Source organism: Trematomus bernacchii, unplaced genomic scaffold (genome assembly GCF_902827165.1).
Source record: "Trematomus bernacchii unplaced genomic scaffold, fTreBer1.1, whole genome shotgun sequence".
Lineage (NCBI taxonomy): Eukaryota > Metazoa > Chordata > Actinopteri > Perciformes > Nototheniidae > Trematomus > Trematomus bernacchii.
The window spans coordinates 4,758,075-4,776,956 of record NW_022987573.1 but is presented as its reverse complement, the minus strand read 5'-3'; the positions used below and the strand labels follow the sequence as shown (position 1 = coordinate 4,776,956).

General features: G+C 41.1%; 1 protein-coding gene across 6 annotated transcripts in view; it reads left to right on the top strand.

Annotated features, from left to right (window-relative positions):
- LOC117479482 (synaptotagmin-2-like) overlaps positions 1-18,882 on the top strand; it is a 61,627-nt gene that overhangs the window by 30,003 nt on the left and 12,742 nt on the right. For 5 of the 6 annotated variants that reach the window (XM_034126448.1, XM_034126446.1, XM_034126447.1 and 2 more), the window contains exons 4-5: positions 16,688-16,903; positions 17,253-17,413. In XM_034126448.1, coding sequence (XP_033982339.1) covers positions 16,708-16,903; positions 17,253-17,413 — 357 coding nt within the window. In that variant the 5' untranslated portion in view covers positions 16,688-16,707. Of the gene's footprint in view, positions 1-5,423; positions 5,593-16,687; positions 16,904-17,252; positions 17,414-18,882 lie in introns of those variants that run through there. The other variant, XM_034126449.1, reaches the window with a different exon arrangement.

The window sequence follows — 18,882 nt, the reverse complement described above, 5'->3', positions numbered from 1 at the left end:
ACTCCACTAGATGACAGCATGAATCGTCTTGTGTTGGGTTTCCCCCACTCTCCCATCTGTTCTTAGAAAAGCTCTGCATGTGCCAGGGAGAGGGGGGGGGGGGGGGAAGGCCACTGCAGTGTGTAGAGAGCAGGAGAGGCGTGGTGTGGATGAAGGTGCAGCCCACTGTGACCACGCATGATTTACTGTCGGAGTGGTCGGGTCTCCAGCATACCATGGACAGTCCAGCACTCAGCTGATTAATCAGAGTCATTTCCATGAGTGATGTAGGCTCCGGTGCCTCAGAGGCTACTGAGAGCTAATAAACCTCAGCGGACAAACCGCCACGCCTTGAAGGACGGTTACTGGCCGCCGCTTTTATACAATCTCTGTTTCTACGGCCATCTGCCATTCTTCAGTCCTCACTGCCCTGTGTCAGTCTCATCAGTATTAACATTGATCAGCTCAATATCTACTGAATGAGATTCATACCCCGGGGACTGGTGGTTCTCCATTAGTTGTTTGAATATGCAGCAGCGCCAAGAGAGGTTGTCGCTCTCACTAAATGTATAATGATTTTTTTCCAGAGCAGCTCAAGAAATGCACATACATTTATCTTGTCTTTTGTTTTAAGTAAAGCACCATAGTTGAATGGGGGAAACATATATGTTTACACTATCAAGATGAAACTTTACATAATGAACAAGAAGTCAAACACAAAGATGTTATTAATTAGAATTGTTTTAATTCAACTGATGATATTTGGCCATTTGGTGCAGCTAAAACACAAAAGACATAATTTATTTGCAGTTGTGTTTCATGCAATGGATGAAAGTCTTACATCCACCCGTATTTTAGCTCTGTTTTTGGTCTCCACCAACTCCTGAGGGTAATATAATGCCACTGAGCAGCTGCTAAATGCCCCACTATGCTCACAAGCGAGACGCTAACTTGTCTGCTGTTTAGTGCCGAGCAAATGGTGTAGTTTGTCTTTATAAACTGATGATAGGAGGAAACTGAAACCAAACCAATACGCTGAAAGATATTCCAGAGGTCTGAGTTGCCAAACAATACATTTTTAACAGAGAAACGTATAAATGGTCTACCCTTGATTTGGATTATAATATTTTGAATTGAAAATATACAGTAGAGCAATCGTTTGGCATGTTTGTATAAAAAAGTATAATTTATCTATTCTAAAACACATTGTTGTTGTTTGTAATGAATTGTTCTATCTCATTAAACAAGGCTTAGGCCTATACATTTATCATCCCAAATATTGTTGCGTTAGTAACTTTTATGTGCATTCACCAGATGATATATTGTAGAACACGAACAATTGTGAGCATTGATTTGTACAATCTTTGAAAACACAGTTGTTTTTGAAACATATAATCTAAGAAGTTTCCATTCAGTCCTAAATTGGCATTTTCTCCTGCAGTACCTCTTCAATCTTCAGAGGTAATACCGGCACACAGTGTCCCAGCTTCTGGACAGCAGATTATAGAAATATAGCTCCAGCAGAGGGGTTTACCTCTCACTCTGCCAGATCTAAAATTGGCCACCAAAATGAAACACACAGTATAGCATTATTGCACCTCCTCACATCTGCAGCACATCCCATACAGACACAGAACCAGATCTAATCCCTGGCTGCCAGCCCCAACACTGTGCATTCACCACACATACATGAAGGCAGCATTTGCAATAAAGATTTGAAGATCGAGAAAGCGGCTACAATGCTTCGCTGCTTCATGTTTAAGGCCACCGCAAACATAAATCATAAGACCTCACTCGATAAAGGGAAGCACTAGATGTGATTGCTGGTGGATGTGATGCTGTATATGAGGTTTCTCGTCTCATCACCTTCAGCGAAGCATCACAGTTTTCCTGTTGAAATTTTGCTGAATATCTCATCGGAAAAACATTGGCATTTACATCTTGTTAAAACGCAGCCATGTGCCTTTACTCATTGTCCAGAAAAAAAATACATGGCTTCACATACATGGATTTCGTAGGAAAGCCTAGGTTGAGTGATGCATTTTAATGGCTTCCCATAGTCATGGACTGAAAGGCTTTAATACACGGCTGCCAGCTCCATGCAGTTAGTCTCCACAACACGCACGCCATATTAAATATGTATTCCAAGTTGCACTGAATCTCTCAGGAGACTTGGCCTGTTTAGTTCAAAGTAAGGTCTGGCGAAGGTTTTTTTTAGCTCTCTCTTACTACACACACGTTTATTAGTGTATTTGGTGTCTTCTTTAGCAGCAATAGTCAGCAGTACAAATCTACGATGAGAACCTTTAGATTTGTCATCCGTCAAATCACTATGCTGATATGTTTTATATCTCATGGGAGAGGTGCCAGTGTTGCACACCACGGGTTTACCCAGCATGCTATGAATCTGTGTTGGATCAATATCCTGTTCCCACTCAGACACTGAATCAGAGTTGCCTGGGTTTCATGCACTGGCCAGTAAGAGATCTCACACATTGTGGAAAAGAATCCACTGAGGAATTCAGGCTTGACTAGCTGTCATGGATTCAATGGCAAGGCCTAAATATCATACCGCATTTTTGATGAGGAGGGAATATAAGCTGTTGGGCTTTTGTTTAGTCCAAATCACATTGGAAGGCTGCCATTTTACTTTTACCCTTCTCAAAACAATATGGAGGCGGAGAGCAGCAGAAAGTGAAGAAGCATCCACCTCCAGGTTTGGTTGAACCTTTGCAATGTCAAAGGAGTTTTCTCTTATTGTCAAAAAATCCCATAAATATACCAACACCAATATAGAAGTGAACCTGCTAACAAGTATTGTCAATGTATTTTCCTTGGTGGTCATGATGAACCTGGGCACTGTTATTTTGAGGCAATATTACACACCTTGGTTCAGTTAAACAAAAGCAACAAACCAAATATGTATCTGGAGATGCACCATTTACTCCTGTTTTAGTAACATTTGACAATAACGTCAATGCGCAGGAAACTAAAAACTAGCGACCATTTTGTGGTGGGATTACACCAGCTAAAACGACAAATTGCACGGAAAGAAGAAGAAGAAGACATACCTTATTAAAGGTGGGTTAGGTAAGTTTGAGAAACCGGCTCGAGATACACTTTTTGTTATATTCCATGGAATGCTCTTAACATCCCGATAGCAATGAATATCTTAAGTGCTTTGACAAAAAATCCATAAAAAAAGTTCATCTGTGGAAGCCGTAGTACTGTAAAAAGCACGACCAATCATTTTAGCCGGCCCGGCTAAAATAACTGGATGGCCTACCTGCCTGTCAGCCTTCCATCGGGGCACAAACTTATCTTGTGCCCTCATTGGTCATGTCAGGAGGGGCTCTGTAAGGAAGTGGCAGATTTTTTCCGGCTGTGTATTTTCAAAATCTAGCGCACTCAAGCTGGTTTCTCCAAAATTACCTACCCCACCTTTAATCCCTCAAGGGGAAATTCAATTTTCACTTTGGTGTTATTTAGCACTTAACACATACATAAGCACCAATCACACATACATGCACAGACAGGACTTATACACATGCAATAATGGAGCAATGGTCTGAGCATGGTCAGGTTCCCCGAGCAGTAAGGAGTTTGTTGACAAGTGCTCTTCGGCAGGGTGCAGGAGGCGAACTGGCACCTCTTCAGATACCAGTCCATAATCTCTACTTGGTCCGTGGGGGAAATTGATCCTTTAACCCTCTGGTCTCCAAGGCAAATCTCTATGGTCTGAGCAACTTCCTGGACTTAAGTCTATATTGACATTCTTTTCTCACATGGGACACAAGCAGCAGTCTCCTGTGTAAAAGGCTTGTGTCCGTTTGACCCTGCCATCAACACTAAAGTGTAATTGGGGGCCAATGACCCCTAATCGCCCCTTTGCTTGGACCACGCCCATCTTTGTACTCCACCACACATCTGTCCAGTCTGGTGACCACATCTTGCACCGTTGTGACATAAAAACACCATCCATAGAAATGTAAACACATGACCTCTAGTACTTCCCACTATAGTAGGTAAAATACAAGCTTCTCAGTCTCGGCTTTCTAAATATCGCTTAAAGTTTGTACACTTAATCAACCTGCACCCAAAGGTGAAGACATCAGTAGATGTGATTGTGTCATCTCTCTTCATGTGGGTTTTATTGGTACAGCATGACCTCCCCTATAATTACCAGATCACTTCTAATTCAAAACCAGCGGCCATGTACTGCTGCTGAGAAATTGTGTTTCCACAGACAGTAAAACAAATGACATTCCCCTCTCTCTCTCTCCAGTTGTATGTTTTGAAATTACAAAAAGCCAGTCCTCTCTCCTTCTCTCTCTCCCTTCCATTTTCTCTGATTGAGATTTTATTGATTTCTTGTTTGAGTGCTCATTGTTGGCCAGTAAGAAGGGTGATTCACTTAGGGGACAAACATAATTCTCTGTGTCACACAGTAATACCCAAAGGGCCGTAAACTGTCTAGGTCAGCGTTGGTGTAAAGCGAAAAAAGTGCGTCACATCTCGTCACCAGATTTACACCCTGAAATGCGCACTCCAAAGGGGAAAAGCAGTGTGAGGTTAGAGGTCTTGGTGGCATTTCTGACAATTCTGCAGTATTTTTACTATGATTTATTTATTTTTTAAGCCTTTTTTGTGATTCTTTACACATGAGCATACTCAAAACCCTTTTTACCCTGCTTCGTGTGCTTATATAAAGCAGTGTGAGGTCAGCAAAAGGTTTTTAGATCATACCAAAGACTACCAAATATTTATACAGCTCTATACGCCATACCCTGCTGGTCTTCCTACCGCTGTCGTAGGATTAAAATCTTCCTTGATGACAGCGGGAGTGGTGCAAGTCCAGAGACATAATTCAGATAAATGAACAGAGATAGCAAGGGAGAAGGAGAGTCAGCAGCACACTATTGCTGCGGTTAGCACACAGCAACTGCCAGGCTTTTTCCTGTCTTTGTCTTATTATCTAGTACAGTATGTAATTTATTTCCCTCCTTTACTTATTTACACCTACTCTTTTTGTATGCAGTTGCAGCTCAGGGACATATCTGAGCAGCGTGGAGTCCCCTAGCAGCTGTGCTGTATGTTCAAGGGTGTGGGTGCCGGTCGGACAGTGGAGCATATGGATGCTTTTGGATTGCTCTTATGCATTGGACCGGGGGACAGATTGCTGCATACAGCACCTTGTGAGCAGCATCACAAATCAGCCGGCCGAGTAGTGAGAGCTGGAGAGTGGAGGGAGAGATGGAAGATGGAGAGAAAGCAGGAGAGGGGGGGGGGGGGGGGAAAGGGGGGGGAGGGGGATCCTTTCAGTGACAGAGATAGAAAGAGTGGAGAGAGGGAGAGGAGGAGGGGATTGAGAGAAACCGAGGTGGGGGTAGTCACCAAGAGAATGAGTGAGTGAGCATGTGTGTGTGTACGTGTGTGTGTGAGAACAAGTAGTGCTGCAGTGGAAACAGTGCGAGGAGGACTGCAGTTTCTGGTGCTGATGGGAGAGCTGTGGAGGGACGTTATTAAGGCATTGTTACATTAACCCTAAGTGCCTCTTTGGTGAATGGGTTAGCCTTTTGTGGAGAACAGGATTACAGGATTTCAGAAGTGCTGGTAAGGGCGTATTTCAACTCTCTTCACAGCATCGCTTCAACACTTCCTTTGAGGAATCTAGACTTCTAGGCTTTACAGGCTGGATGTGCCGAGTGTAGTTTTAACAGGCTGTATCTAAATAGCTTTATGTCGGTTTTAACACGGTGCTGTGTGCATGTTACTCTCTGGCGCATGTGGTCCAAAGTTTACTCTAAGCTGATTCATAAGCCTCGTGAAGGGAATACTGCGTCCTGATCTGCACTAGGATCCAGCTGGGGACCTTGTCTTCACCTATTTTCTTTGCAATCCGTTATGATTCCACACCAGGCACTGGTTTTTAGATTTAGGGGGATGTAGCTCTGGATCAAATTATTCTCATTGATCATGCCTCATTTAGCTCGCCTGGCGGGTGTAGTACCTCTTTCCTGGAGATTGTCCAGGAGGCTGCCCTGCTGACAGATGCTCTGCTTGCCCCTGTAGCTACTCTGGTGTCTTCTGCAAACCTCCCTGAACACGTAAAAAACAAACAACTGGAGCCAGATAAACGGCACATCACATTAAAAAACCTCAGGTGTAATGTATTATAATAATAATGTCACAAAACAGACTCATGCTACGGTTGTCTTTATCTTTTCAGAGTGATAAGTCAGACATACAAAGAGGCTGACAGTTGTGCTGAGGAGTATGGAGAGTGGAGGGTGGGGATTTTGTAAAGTGCTGCAGGATGCTCTTTTTTTCTGCTGTCTCTCATGGGACATATAGCACAGGCAGCACTGAGGTGACAGTACCAAGGACAAAACCTATCTTGGGCTTCTATACTTCTTACTAATAAACCCATTGCTGACTCTTGTGGGTCTGTATCAGGCTCATCATTAGCACAGCAGAGTGTTCATTATAATAAATTCAATTCAAAATCATTTTAACACACTGACTAAATATAGATATGGTTATTTTGTGACAAGGAGCGCCTGAGGTTTATAGCGAAAGTCCAAATATAACACACTTCTCACATTATGCACACATATAATTATACCGTCCTGAGGTAACATCTTGAAATATAAACCAGGTTTAGTCCTTCCCCGGGGTCTCTGGTGTTGTAATTATCATTATTACAGTCAATGGCTCGTGTATGGCGCCGTCACATGATCACTCAGGTTTCAGGAGTGAAGTAAACAAACACAGTGCAGAAGATGTGAGGACACAAAATATATGTATATACAGCTGGGTATATATACAATGATTGCATACATGTTTACTCCTCCAATATCCGGAGTGCAGGAGACTATTTGATACCGAAAAAAGCTTTGAAGGTTCGCTTTTTGTCAGGCTCTAAAACATTCAGGCAGGCTCATTAAGTCCGTACCTCAGGCTGCCGCTCCCATTGGCTCTCACACTGACAAATACTCTCCGAGTCTCTCATACATAACCAGAAAAACTGAGAGGATGCTTTGAAGTTCACAAATCTTATTTTTTTTTTTTTCTTTTGGCTCCCTGCAAGAAGGCAGCTGGTGCCCGATTGCTGAGAACTGCTCAAAAGAAGAAACGATTCTGTGCAGCATCCCAGAGTGTCTTACTTTAGTGGGTGTGCCCTTTTGCACCCACATAACCATGTTTTTTTTACTTCCTGGTGCTTCATTAGGTTGACATAATCTGCTTTTACTTTAAAGTATTTCACAAAAGCATGTTCAAAATGACAAAGCCACCCATATTGGACTCGTAGTATGAGCCAGTGATTTTCTCTCTGACACATTAACACAACTATGATTGGTATTGCTCAGGCGCAGTCAGCGTCTCCCTCCAGGTGAGAGGTTTGCCCTCCCAGTCCTGGCCCCAGCCCATCTGATGGTGCGTCGCTGGCAGCCGACGGCAGAGAGCTTCGGTGTTAAACGGTCAGACCCTGTCACCAGTCACAGCTTCCTGCTGCGCTGATGGGACATTTTCACCACTCTTTAATCTTCAGAGGGAGAAAAACATGCCAATTGTGTTTGTGAGACCTCTAGCAGAATTTTTTTTTTTGCACCATCTAGCCTCTTGGAGGAGAGGATTTGTGATGGTCACAGAGAGCGTTCTACAGAGCAGGGTAACACTTTGCTGTGGAGAAAAACATTTTCATTGTGTTTCATCATACTGAGGATGTGTTGTGTAAAGCCTACGATGTTGCAGCAAAACATTTGAATTTAAGATTTCCTTCATAGAAAGTTGAAGATCTGTTCAGTTCTTGGTCTAAATTAACAGTTTGACACTTATTCGCTTTATATCGATGAGAAATTAGGTATTATTATTATTTCTGTGCAACTGGCTGCCTGTTAGCTTAGCTTAGCACACAACTAAAAGCATGGGGAAAAGGTAAGCATGGCTCCATCCAACAGTAACCTACCAGCACCACCTAGAATCACTAACTAACATATTTTCTCTGGTTTGTGTAATCAGGTTAAATCAAAAGTGTAAAACATCTGTTTTAAAGGGGTAACATGTCATGGCAACTTTCTGGAGTCTCAGCTGGTTGCCTGGCAACTGCTCATGCCCCATAAAAAATTATCCGTTACATACAAATGGTGAACTGTCATTTTTTTACCAAGGATTAAACAAAAATATGTTAGAAGTTTTAATTAGAGAGATTTAAAGGGACTGGAATTCGGATTCTGCTTTTCCTTTGAACAGAGCCAAGCTAGCTGTTCCCCTTGTTTTCATGGTTTATGTTAAGCTACACTAACTGGTATCTGGTTGTAGCTTAGTATTTCATTGGCAGACATAAAAGTGATATCTATCTGCTTATCAAACTCTCAAATTGAATTTGATCAAGCATACTTCCAAAACTATTCATTTGACTTGAAATAAGATATTCTGTTCTTGCAGTCTCTCCATATCTTCCCTCTCAAAACTATCAGTAGATGTGGCCTATCTGCAGTGCTGCAGAAGCCCTTTCCTCTTTCACAGTTTCTCCACACAGCCTTACATGCAGATTGGGTCACTATCTCTGTGACAGAATGATTAATCGACCTATCAGGGGACGGGGAAAGGGGTTGTGCTGAGGGGGGAGAGGGAGAGGGAGGATGTATGGCAACTGGCCGTAAATGATCCCTGCAGCAGCATTAAAACTCTGGCGCCTCCCACCTGCTTTTCAAGGATGCCCCTTGATAATAGCTGAGTCACATTCAGCTGCAGGTGAGAATAAGCATTGTTTTATCTACAAAAGCAGGATTGTAAATAAGCCTCTCTGGACCGCTCTTTGGGTCAGCACACAATGAGTTATATGAGGAAGAGGCCTTTCTCTCATTCTCTTCAGTGAGACGATGCACAAGGCACCTTTTTGACATCTTTATCTCGGTTGTTGCCCTCAGATCAGCAGTGGCACCAGCAGGATATCCTGATGCACTTCTACTTTGTTGATAAAGGTGTAATTGCCATGTAGACATCTCTGATTGATAGTCGTGGCCTTTTCTTGTGGATGCTTGTATTGTAGTTTGCATTCTGAGTGTTTGTGCAGCCCTGAGGCTAAACACAGGGGTCTGATGCCTCGGTAAATGTCCGGTCCTGCATAAGCAGTTCTGCTGACTGTGTTGCAGATTGCTTGCTGAGTGAATGTGAAAATGTCAGTCGGTCTGTCCGTTGGCACAGAGACTACTAAAAAGGAATGGCTACATTTTTGGCTTTGAAAAAATACAAAATGATATCAGTTAATCAGAATCAGAATACTCAATATCATCCCAGGGTGAGATTTAATTAATTGCCTCATTTTAGAATATAAGAAAGTGAAATAAAATATAAATATTCATACAATAAAGACACTTTGGAGCAAATTGTACTGCAACATATCACAACAATTTGTATAGAAAGATATGTATTTGACTATATATACAGTATTGTATTAATAGTAATATGGATATTAATGCTCAAAATGTAACATGAACTACAGTTATAATGTAATGTGGTATGACTATTTCACTGTTAAGAAGTTCATATAATTAATCGTAGTAAGAAAACATAGGAATTATTTTGAAAATAATAATATATAATAATAAATACATTTTGCAACAGTGAAATAACCTTTTTTAATTTAATGTTATTTTAAAGCTAACTCTAATGCCACAATGATAGGCTGCCTTAAGCTATTTGTCCACCAAACGAGGGGACATAGAAACCTTCAAAAGAGGGATGGGCTCCAGGATTTAGATCATTGATGTCAACGCCTTGTTAGCTGAACGTTGTATTTTAATTACTGATAAGTCACATTACCTCGTCCGGACAGATGCTTGGCACGCTCCCATCGATGCATTGTGGCAGGAGACTTGAAGGCTCTTGGTCAAGAGTTTCAGAATCTGGCTCTGGCACATATCGTGTACCGTGTGCTGTCTTTTTGGATTTGGCAGAGCTTTTGTCAGTCCCTTGGCTCTCCACCATGAAATGACAATGACAAAAGAGGGAGTGTTCTGCAACTACAGTAGGCCACCTTGCAGGAATCTGTGTCTGTTCATTTGACTGTGCATGCCAGCTGAGATCTTTTCAGGAATGCACACTGGCATTATGTGCACAAGTGGTGTAGAAGAGATGTCTTTATGCAGCATAGGATCAAGGTAAAAGCACAGACAAATGCGACTAGCAGCAGCTATAAAGACTAAAATGCCAATCAACTGAGGCACCTCAGCTCAATATTTTTTAATTACGTTGAGGTAAATGACGCAGAGCATTTTGTACGAGTTTTATGAGTAATGAGTTGATTTAAATAACTAAATGGCAATCATTATAATGAATTGTTGAATATTCTCCTAAGTTCGGCTCAGGCCAAGTTCCATACAGTATCTCATCCTTCCTTGGAAAACAACAAGTAGTGCAGCCATCAGTATCCCCCCTGTAATCCTATTAAAACTCGGCCAAAATGAGACCATTATGACTGTGGGAGCCCCAAGTCCATTTCAGCAGGGGTGAATTACCATGGAGTAGCAAGAGTTCAGGAACAAAGCTGCACATTAGCTCTAATTGAAATAACTCCACCATCTCAGCTCAGCTTCCCGTCTACAGTAATGCTCTGTCTGATGGATCTAATAAAATAATGTGTCCCCCGTTCTCTAAATGTTCCAATACACATTTGCAGCTGAAATGGAGACCAGACAGATCAGAGGTCAGCTGTGACTCAGCATTAGTCGAGGCAATATTCTCTTCTTCTTCGAGTGTGTTTATCATAAATTCAAGATGGCGGGATGTCTTTGAACAATTTCTAAATTATATCCTCGAGATCTTCCACAACTTGGCTCGCACCTAAAATAGCTCAGTGGGATACAGATGAAAGAGTCAGTCGGCATAGCAAATACAAAATCAAAGCATACAAATGTTCACACATGCAGCGTCTCTTAATCTGCCCACTGTAAAATACATACCACTTTGCATGTAAATGGCATTTGCCTTATTCTGAAATCATCTAATTATGATTCTCTCTACTACATAAATAAGTTACTAACTTCATGTACATTTTTAAATAATCCAACCCAGTTTACTGCAGAAATCACATTAGTGAGACTTAAAGGAAATGAAGCTGCACAGGATGCTCAGCTACTACAGCTGGAGGCCAAGCACTCTACCCACCCACACATAACCCGTAATGTCACAGATGGCGGGGGCCTCTGTGGGGGCTGAGTGGTTTCATTGGGGACACATTATTCAGATTACTTTTTATCTTTTGAGGGACCCGGTCGTCTGGTGGCCTTTGACGACCAATGGTCACTGCCGCTGTTTCTCTTTGAACACAACAAACCTTTTCACAGTGACTAATATTCAATACTTAATTTGCCGCCCCACTGCTCCTGACTGTTGCCCCGAGCTGCAGTCACATGACCTCAGGAAAATGTCTCTCCTTTTACAGAAGCCATTTTGAAAGTGTGTGCTAAGATATTTGAGGGTTTAAACAAAGCTATGTAATGAAGCATGTGTATATGTAACTCATATTTATTTGCCACTGGGAGACAGATGTGTGAAATGGTATAGAGGCAAGTTGTAAGGGCATGAGGAAACAATGGATGTCTGGCAGGAGATTGTTAATTAATTGCTGTTCAGGGTACATGTTGTCGTGTAATGAAACAGCTGCATGACTTTAGCTCACTCTCCTAAGGTTGTTTTCTCTTGTATCTGACCTGGGTGCTAATAAGCCCGCGGTAAACCCTCCCCCCCGCTGTCACATCTGCAGGCTGGGGTTTCCTGTCACTGGATAAGATGTCACATAATGTGGTCAGTAGGTCATCACGCGTCACATCAGACAAGGAATCAGCGTTTCTTTATCATGTGAGAGCAAGGACATGTACTGATTACAATTAAAGCTTGACAGGTGGGAGGTAATTAAGTAAGAGCACTTAGCCTGTAGGCTTCTTTGAGTGTTTCTAAATTACTCATATTTTTGCTTTAATGAAGATGAAGACAACATATGATGTGATACTCCATTAGGGTGCATGAGTCGGATTAAAATATCTCCTACTGATCTCATTGATCTCTCATACTCTTATTTACTGCATTCAAGTTCCGCCTATTAAATATTCTGCAATGTGCATCCCTGTAGCTTAGGGGTTAAAACGCCCAGTCATGAACCAGAAATGCCCCTAATTGGAGTACAGCTCTTATTTCCATCTCCTCTGGAAAAAATACATTAAATTATGCTGCAACTGAAATCACATCAAAGCTGTGAAATAGGTTTTCCTATGCTGTAATGATACAAATCAAAGTAAGTCATCATTTCTTATTGTTTTCTGACATTGAATCCCTACTGCAAATGACATAGAAGAAGGTGCAAATAGCTAAGATAGAGAATTATTTGTTTGAAAGCACTAATTAAGAATGATTACTCTGTTTAAATACTGTATGTAATGTCCATTCCCTTGTGATGGAGAAGGTATTTTTGAATTGGGGTTTATTCATTCAGTGTTTTTGTTTAATCCATTTGAAGAGGGACGTTTTCTTGAAAACAATATTTTTAAATTAAAGAACCACACAACACAGCCTCTGCCAGTTCCCACTGATTGGTCCTCAAAGACTACAATAGGGTTTGTTTAAAAATTAAAAAAAGAATGCAGTTTGCAATAACCTTCATGTGCCTCCAGTGACTTTATGTGACACGTTAAACCTTTATGTATCACATTTAATTTCTCAGTAAATCTACCGTGTTATTACGTGTGGCTGCTACGCCCTGTTTGTTTGTGCACCAAAGATAAAAGTGCTTGATCCCCATCCAACCCTGAGCAGTGTGCAGAGAGATAAGGCCAGATCATGCCCATAGCCGCGCTGCTCAGGGCCGAGAAGCCGAACCATTTTGTTTCAACACATACTGATGACTCAAACAGGAACAAAATGAGACGCACATAGGGAGATGGAGCTCAAAACTCCCAGAGATGTTCAGTAATCGAGTATAACATGGAATGCATATTGGATAAGAGGTCTATTTTTAACTTGCATTCGTCACAGGGAACGTCTCGTGTGCATGAATGCTCTTGCTCTGGGATCGCCCTGCTCCACACTTACACTGTTAAAACGGGAGCAAATGGAGATAAAGAGCCTTGCTTATTATAACTTAATACGAGCTTGCAGCTATCTATCTTATTTTTTTTCTTTTTCTGCATATTCCAGCATCCATCTAAATTGAAAGCCTGATTGCAATGTATTTTGCTGGTCCACCACTCCCAACTAAAATACCTCAAAATGATTTGATGGATTGCTCTGAAATGTGGTACAGACATTTGTACACCTAAGACGATGATTCCTAGTGACTTTGTTGATCCCCTGACATTTCCTCTACAGTCCTTAGTGATACGTTTCCACATACCACTGGTATACTGTATCTCGACACCGACAAAATAAATTGGCATAACATTTTTAGCAAAGCTTCCCTGACTTTCCCTGTAGTGCCACTACGTTTGACATGTATGGTTTGAATAAAACGGCATACTTTAAATGTTAATATTCCACCATCATTTGCGTAAACATGAAATGTATCCAATACTCGGGTTTATGATCAAATCTGCGAGCCTCAGCTATACTTTGTGTTTACAGATAATTAGAAAATGTTACAATACAAACATACTAAACTTAGATGGTTAAAATGAATCTAGCTAAACATCCACATGTTTGCATTGTCATTGTTAGCTTGTTAGCATGCTGACATTAGCCCCACAGTTATGCATTTTAAAGCTCCTAAGTAGAATCTTAGCATTATTGTGTTTTGATTTAGGTTATAAAACCAGCTAGATTTAATACCTAGCATTTTTGTTCTCTGTTTAGAGATTTCATGATTGGTTTACTTGATATTCAGTAGGTTAAGTTTGTTGAAATAAAAATCCTGTGCGTTTTGGCAGCCTCAGTCTGCAGATAATTTCGAACAAAAGACTAACACTTCCTTCTTCAAAGAAAAAAGGGTTTTATATAGTTAATTTGTCTGGAGTGACCACTAATAGCTGACTGTGAAGCAGGACTAATGGCTGTCATATAACAAAAGCGTAAGTCTGTGTCCTCTCTGTCCGTCCTCACTGTCGCCCTCAGAGTGGAGGAGATAAAATGTTGGAGCACATATCCATGAATGTTAATTTAATTGGTCTGGCCTGGTATGATGTGAGGGGGCAAACCGGATAAAATGCACATAAACCTCCGATTTAATTGGATGTTTTTAACAAGTCACAATATCTAAAGTAATGTTAAATAGAGAGTGGAGACAGTGAGGTCTCTGATTGATGATTTATTGAGGATCATACTTATTTCTAAATGTTTTCGAGAACTCTAAAGAGTGCATGTGGTTCAGTTTCCATCTCAGTATATATACGATGTTAACATGCTACATAACAGCAGCACTAAAGATACTTATATTTTAAGATATTTAAAACCTGCTCTGGCCCCTTTAATAATATAAGCTCATCCATCCCGCTGTCAGACTCAATTTAAATAATTTATACGCCGCAATAAATAGAGGCAGAATCTCTGGCACCAACTTGGAGAATTGGCACTTGAGAAATAGGATATTCCGCTCTTATTTTTTGCCCATGTAAAGATAAATCTAATAAAATCAACAGCAGAAGTATCCTCTTGTTATGCTTGTAATCTTTCTCTGCTTTCTGAATGGAGGTCTCGCCCGATCACTCATCACTCTGTCGGCAGGCTGCTTTCAGCTGCACTTGTCACACTGTGATTTCTGGAACCGATAAGAGCTCTGATTGAACATTTGTTTGGCCTGCGGAAACACCACCGGAGACCGGCTTGTAGTTGTTCATTTATACGGTTAAACATCTTTCCTGGTCAGGCACTGTTGGCCTGAGTACAGGCTCCAGACAAAAACCATGAGAATTGATAGTTATTTCTCATGAATACTGTCGGTAAATCATTGTCCAGTGACCCTCACAGCACTAAAGTTGGAAAGTGGCAGACTCTGGTGTAGATGGAATAATCCATCATTTGATGAAATGTATTCTTGTGCACTTCCTCAGTGGAAATGGATTGAATGTAACAAATCCAAAGGGTTCAGACCTTGGCTGAGTCATAAAAAAACTTTATCTCAGTATATGGCACTTCCTGTATTGTCATGGAGGATAAATGTGAAGCTCTTATGATATTACACTTAATCATACAGAAGACAATATGTCAGATTAACAGATATCTTGAAAACCATTTTCAGTACATTTGTCACTCGTGTCATAAAATACCTTCCTTTATTAGTCATAACATATATTAGCTATTTAATAATAATTTAATCTGTGTTATACCGCTGCCGCCTTTGTAGAAAATATGATATTTTTTATACGTTTAAGCATCATATGGAACATAAAAGGAATTTAATCTCTTTGTAGTAGATACAATCAGAAATGTGTGTGTGTGACTGCCTTTGTGCATATTTCTGCATATTATATTAGAGCTGCAGCTGTTTACCTTTTGCCACATTATCCAGAACAGTATGTCAAAAGCTTCAATAGAAAACTAAAAAAGTGTTATCCTTATCATTTAATTTTCTACTAACACCTCAATAGTAGAACAGACTGCGGAACAAACTGACACTAAAGACATTAGTTCCTCCGGAGGACTCGTGTATAAACTAGTGGAGCTTGTTCCTATCTGTATTAGTGTTTTTAAATATTTTAATTACTGTGACTGGGTATGATGACTGCTGTGTATGAATTAATTGCCCTTTAGTGATATTGTTTTCTTGTTTCAAGGTCTACCTTTGAAAAAAAAGTCTTGCTATCAAACAGACCTCCTGAATAAATAGAGCTGAACAAAAACTCCTTTATTTCACAAGCTTCTGCATTAATGGAACTGGAGAGACATCAGTGGAAATCTAGCAAAACCAGTTTCTGTTTGTTTGTCCGTCTGTGTTTGCTCTTGTGGCAGATGTACAAGAAAGGATTAATGGATCAGGCGTGGACCTTTTGAAGAGACACTCTCGAAACCAGGACATATCATTTATGTGTCTCTCATGCAATATGATCCTCTCGGAGATACAGTGCTACAAAGCAACAACACATCACTTACATTGTCTACCATGCAGACAAACTTCTAAGTAAATTGTTGTTACTAAAGGAGACTTCTAGGGCTTGGATCAAACAACCAAACTCTGCTCTACCACCTGAGCTACATGACCATTTTGATCCCTTTTCATTATTTAGTGACTTTCAGAAGACTGAGAGTGAAGTGGCTCTGCTTCGTGATTAATTAAGATGCCAGTCTTTAAAAAAAAAAAAACTATTAACATGATACTCAGCAAATGTTCTCCATCCATCAGAGTGCTCAAGTTAAACAAACCATGACGAGTGGCATTTTGGAAATCCAGCATAAACAATTCCATCATTTAATTTTCTCTTTAAGAAAAAAAGGGATTAATGGATTTTTCTGATGGATTTTATGGTTGTATTTTTCTGATGGATGTGTCATTATGTACTTCATAATGTGTGTGTTATTATTCTTTTCTCCATTAAATATAGCTTTAAACAAATATGTGCACAACAAACTTGAATCCTGTCTCTTTTTCAAAAAATTATTGGGACACAAATATGAGAATTGGCTAAATGACTTGACTGATGCGTCAATGCATGTGGATTTTGACACACGTAACAATGACTCTGGCCTGTCTTAATCAAAGTGTCTTCCTGCTGTTTTTCAGGGACCTTGTGTGCAGCCTAAATGACGAAGTGGAACTTGTTCAAGCACCAAACAACGCCCATGGTAGCTGCTGACCCAACGGGAGCCAGTGCTTTGACTGTGACTCCAGCCCTTGACGCATTAGTCTCCACTGACAACTCCACCGAGCCCGTCGACAAGAACGATGGCTTCGACGAGATCAAAAACAAATTCCTCAATGAAATCGACAAGATCCCACGTGAGTGCCGCACAAAACACCAATCCTGTTCCGATCAACCAACTTGTATTAATGTGACTCCGAGCAATGATTTCGGAATGAGATTTACTCTTTAGCTGTGGGGCATTGGCAGCCTCATAATGTCTTTATTCAGTATTGATCACTGGCTGCCCTTCCTAATGGCAGCGAAATCTAATTTTCACCCAATGTAATTGCTAATCTTGCACCTCTTACTAAATATATTTGGCCCAGGACATGACATGAAAGTAGGCTAAATGATTGGTTGGTCAAATGTCAAAGTATTTGCTTCTCTCTTCTCTTTCTGGGTGTGGATGTGCCGTCTATACATCGGTCTGTATGTTCTCCTCAGTGCCGTCCTGGGCCATCATTGCCATTGCCGTGGTCGCTGCTTTACTCATTCTAACATGCTGCTTCTGCATCATCAAGAAATGCTGTTGCAAGAAGAAGAAGAACAAGAAGGGCAAGAAGGGGAAGGGGGAGATGGGAATGAAGAACCTGAAAGGGGGAGAGGTATGTTTTTCCGCGGGAGGCCACATCACGGCCGAGGGGATTTACACGTATACTGTATACGAAGCAAAGCACAGCTAACCTGTTTATGAGCGTATTATGTAACAGCTATGGGGCTTTGATACGGGAATAGAGAGAAAACATGCATGCCTTGATACTGTATGTTTGCCTCAGCTAATCATATGACAGCAGTAGCCCTTGTGATACATATTTGATCCTAGTTTCCTATTTGAAATGTATTAGATTTCATATTATGTATACAGACTCTGTTGGCTTTCTAACCCAGTCAGTGTATTCTCCGCAGGTGTTAATTATATTCTTTATCCACCATGATTATTTTTCATTTGTACCTTTCTTTTCTTTCAGTTATTTAATGTATTTGTCATTAATGTTATTGTTGCTCTCTCTCTCACTTATGCTTTGGGCTTTGAGTGGAAAATGACAGGACTCTTATCTATTCAGCCCAGCCATTGTTTCCCCTAGTCATTAAAGAGTAATTATGAAAATTAGCAGTTAGCACAATGCTGTTGTTCTCGGGCCTATAATTATTATTCCTTTCCACATACATGATTGACGACATTGACAATAAGTATACATCTAAACGTGGAGTGGTTTGAGCGGCCCTGCTAGATATGACTGTGCTAATGAGGAGGCTTGTCTATCTGTCATTTTCCGCGCTGCCTACAGTGTAGCTGACTACATTTGCTGTGATTACACTTCTTTGGTGTCTGCTGTGAGTTCAATCTCTTCCTTTGTCTCTGCTCTCCTCCTTCCTGCTTTGTGTCTTATGTGTGCTCCGTGTATCTTGACTGTGGTGGACTTCTTTGCCTACGGTAGGTCTGATAGCACGCGGCGCCCCTCTCTGGCCGCTCTGAGTAAGCGCAGACCGGTGGTGGTTGGGGGGGGGGGGGGTGGTGGTGGGGGTGGTGGTGTTGGGGGGGGGGGTGGGCTGGGCTTGAAAGGGGTTGGATTGCAGTGATGATGACAATGAGTGCTATGGCTTTCTTAGAATTGTGCAAGCTTAGGTGCTGCGGGTGCTTGAGGAATCTATGGGAGCGATTTTAAGCTGCTTCGCAAAACAAATCTACTGAACTGATATGCCGCACCGACTGCTATGTCTTGAATACTTAGAGATTGCAATATTTTTGAAAAAACTATAGAGCAAAGATGTGTTTAGGTGGTTTGAAATGAAATCTCATCCTACGGTTGAGCCTTTGAATGACGAGTGCACTCAGCAACTCACTAGAGATCACTAGCATGCATGTGCAAGGGGTAAGCTGGGTATTTGTCAAATAATAAGCGGGAACTTTACCTAAACTGAAAGCTTTGAGCATGTTTCCACCATGACTAGGCCTCGATTGTTTAACGCAACCCAAAAAATGGACAAATTATAAAACAATTTTGGTCTGAAATTCACACGCTGCGCCACACCTGTGCAAACACGCTCCGAGTTCCACGACAGATAAAGCTGT